Consider the following 2369-nt stretch of genomic DNA (forward strand, 5'->3'; position numbering starts at 1 on the left):
AGCGGGTCCAGAGAAGAGCAACGAGGCTGGTGAAGGGACTTGAGCACAAGTCCTATGAGGAGAGGCTGAGGGAGCTGGGGTTGTTTAGTCTGGAGAAGAGAAGGCTTAGAGGTGACCTCATCACTCTCTTCAACTACCTGAAGGGAGGTTATAGCCAGGTGGGGGTTGGTCTCTTCTCCCAGGCAACCAGCAACAGGACAAGGGGACATGGGCTCAAACTCTGCCAGGAGAGGTTTAGGTTAGATGTTAGGAAGAAATTCTTTACAGAGAGGGTAATCAGGCATTGGAACAGCCTACCCAGAGAGGTGGTGGATTCACCATCCCTGGAGGTTTTTAAAAAGAGATTGGATGTGGTCCTTAGTGCCATGCTATAGTAATTGGAGTTGGATCAGGGGTTGTACTTGATGATCTTGGAGGTCTTTTCCAACCCAATCTATTCTATGATTCTATGTAAATTTAAAGAACTGCAACCTAGCAAACCTACAAGCAGTGTGTAACAACAGAAAGCTTTAGGCTTTGTTGCATAGGTTGTCCTATTAAATATTTCACTTATTCCTCTCAACATTGTTGCATAGGTTGTCCTATTAAATACTTCACTTATTCCTCTCAACATAATCTACTTCTGTATGATATGCACTTTCTGGTCAACAATTAACAAGGTTAGTTGCAAAGTCATATTATCAAAAATGGTAGTTCTATTGCATATGTCTTCTTCTAGCATTTAAAAAGTCCTAATGACTTTACAAACACAAAAGTACACATCAATAAAGAGTAACCCACTACTTTACTAACCGTCATTTTATTTGAACTTGGAGACACAACAGTGCACCTCATGTGATCCAATTAATATGACCGATTCAATCAATTTGAGAATTATTATGAGGTGTCTACAATAGTATCACCATAGTAGGACTCCAAAAACACTCCCAAAAATGCTCCCATCCTGAAACTTTCTTTTCCTTACTACTTCTACAACATCAAAAAGGGCTGAGTATGTATTAACTCAGTAATTGTATCCCCTAGCATCAACTGTCATGACACACCTGAAATCAAAATTATGACAGCTTTCAGATGTATAAATTAAAATAAATCATGGATAGTGCCCAAACAAAACAGACTCATCCCACTTCTGTCAGTCTCAGTGCCAGGAGAATCCTCTTCTTACAATCCTTCTGCTTTCAGCACCACTCTACAAACCTTTGCAAGTTCTAAGGCCCCATTTTTACATTACAGGGAATGTTAATGGTCATGGTGTGCAGTGGCCATAATCAGGAGAAGAAAGAACAGATTAGGTAAAAGTGCAGATTGAATTTTGCCAGTTGGTACTTTTCAGTATTTTTCTTTTTTTAAAAAATTACCACGTTGTTTGTGCACTATACATCTCATCACAGGTTAATATTTTTGTATTTTATTTCATACCCTGCAGCCACACATTCCACTGTAGAGTTTGCTATAGTTACTGAAAGAACAAGTTTGAACACCTCATCGGTGAAAACTCATTTTCATGCTGCCTCTTCGGTGACTAACTAATTAAGGGTTTGTGAGAGTATAAGCAATATTTAAACTCTGAAAGTGCCTGGGAATTTGCTAATGGCAAATGATTTTGATGGCTTATAGTTCGCAGGAAAATATATGTAATGGTAATTAAGTTAGCCAAGAGAAGAAGATGGTTCATGTTTTCCTGCCCTTTTCCAAGGAGCGACATCTATCCGACAGGGGTGGTAACAGATCTAGAGGATTCCTGAGAATTAGGAATAGCATTCTCAATGAGAACATCATCTTCGCGTTTAAAAAGGTATATTCACCATATACCGTAAATTCACAAATCAGACTGCCCCCGTTCCCTCCATCACACACACATTCCAGCATACACACACTCCATTTACGAGAAGGTGAACTCCATGCCACTCCGGGCGTTTAACCTACTTTAAAAACGCCGCCGGTGCATCGCACTCACAGCCACAACCACACACGTCCCTGGCGCCGGACCCGCAGGAGCGCTCGCACATAGGTGCCCCCCGCCCATCCCTGCCCGGCCCCGCCACACTCGGAGGGGCGGCGGCCGCAGCCGGAGGCCGCCCCCGACTCCCTGTCGGGCGCGGCTAACGCTTCTCGCCCGCAGGGAGACCTTCCCTCCTGCCTGCCTTCCTTCCTTCCGTCCTTCCTTCCCACAGCGGGGAGACTCACAGACAGACCTACCCAGAGCGACGAGCAGCAGCGCGCTCGCAGAGCCCATGTCGCGGTGCGGTGCGGTGCGAGGTCGAGCTAGTGCCACTTCCGAGCTGGCCCCTTCCCAGCACGACACTGAGCGCCACCTGCTCCAAGCCGCCCCGAAATACTCCTCCTTCTCCTCCTCCTGGTTTTGCTCC

At 45.2% G+C, this 2369-nt stretch overlaps 1 protein-coding gene across 2 annotated transcripts in view; it reads right to left on the bottom strand.

The window, feature by feature from the left end:
• Positions 1 to 2369, bottom strand: part of ITGA2 (integrin subunit alpha 2) — a 67518-nt gene extending 65149 nt beyond the window's left edge. For both annotated transcript variants that reach the window (XM_027910460.1, XM_027910467.1), the window contains exon 1: positions 2200 to 2369. In XM_027910460.1, coding sequence (XP_027766261.1) covers positions 2200 to 2236 — 37 coding nt within the window. In that variant the 5' untranslated portion in view covers positions 2237 to 2369. The remainder of the gene's footprint in view (positions 1 to 2199) is intronic.

Source organism: Empidonax traillii, unplaced genomic scaffold (genome assembly GCF_003031625.1).
Source record: "Empidonax traillii isolate 1590-97213 ecotype Southwest subspecies unplaced genomic scaffold, ASM303162v1 scaffold29:size1973556, whole genome shotgun sequence".
NCBI lineage: Eukaryota > Metazoa > Chordata > Aves > Passeriformes > Tyrannidae > Empidonax > Empidonax traillii.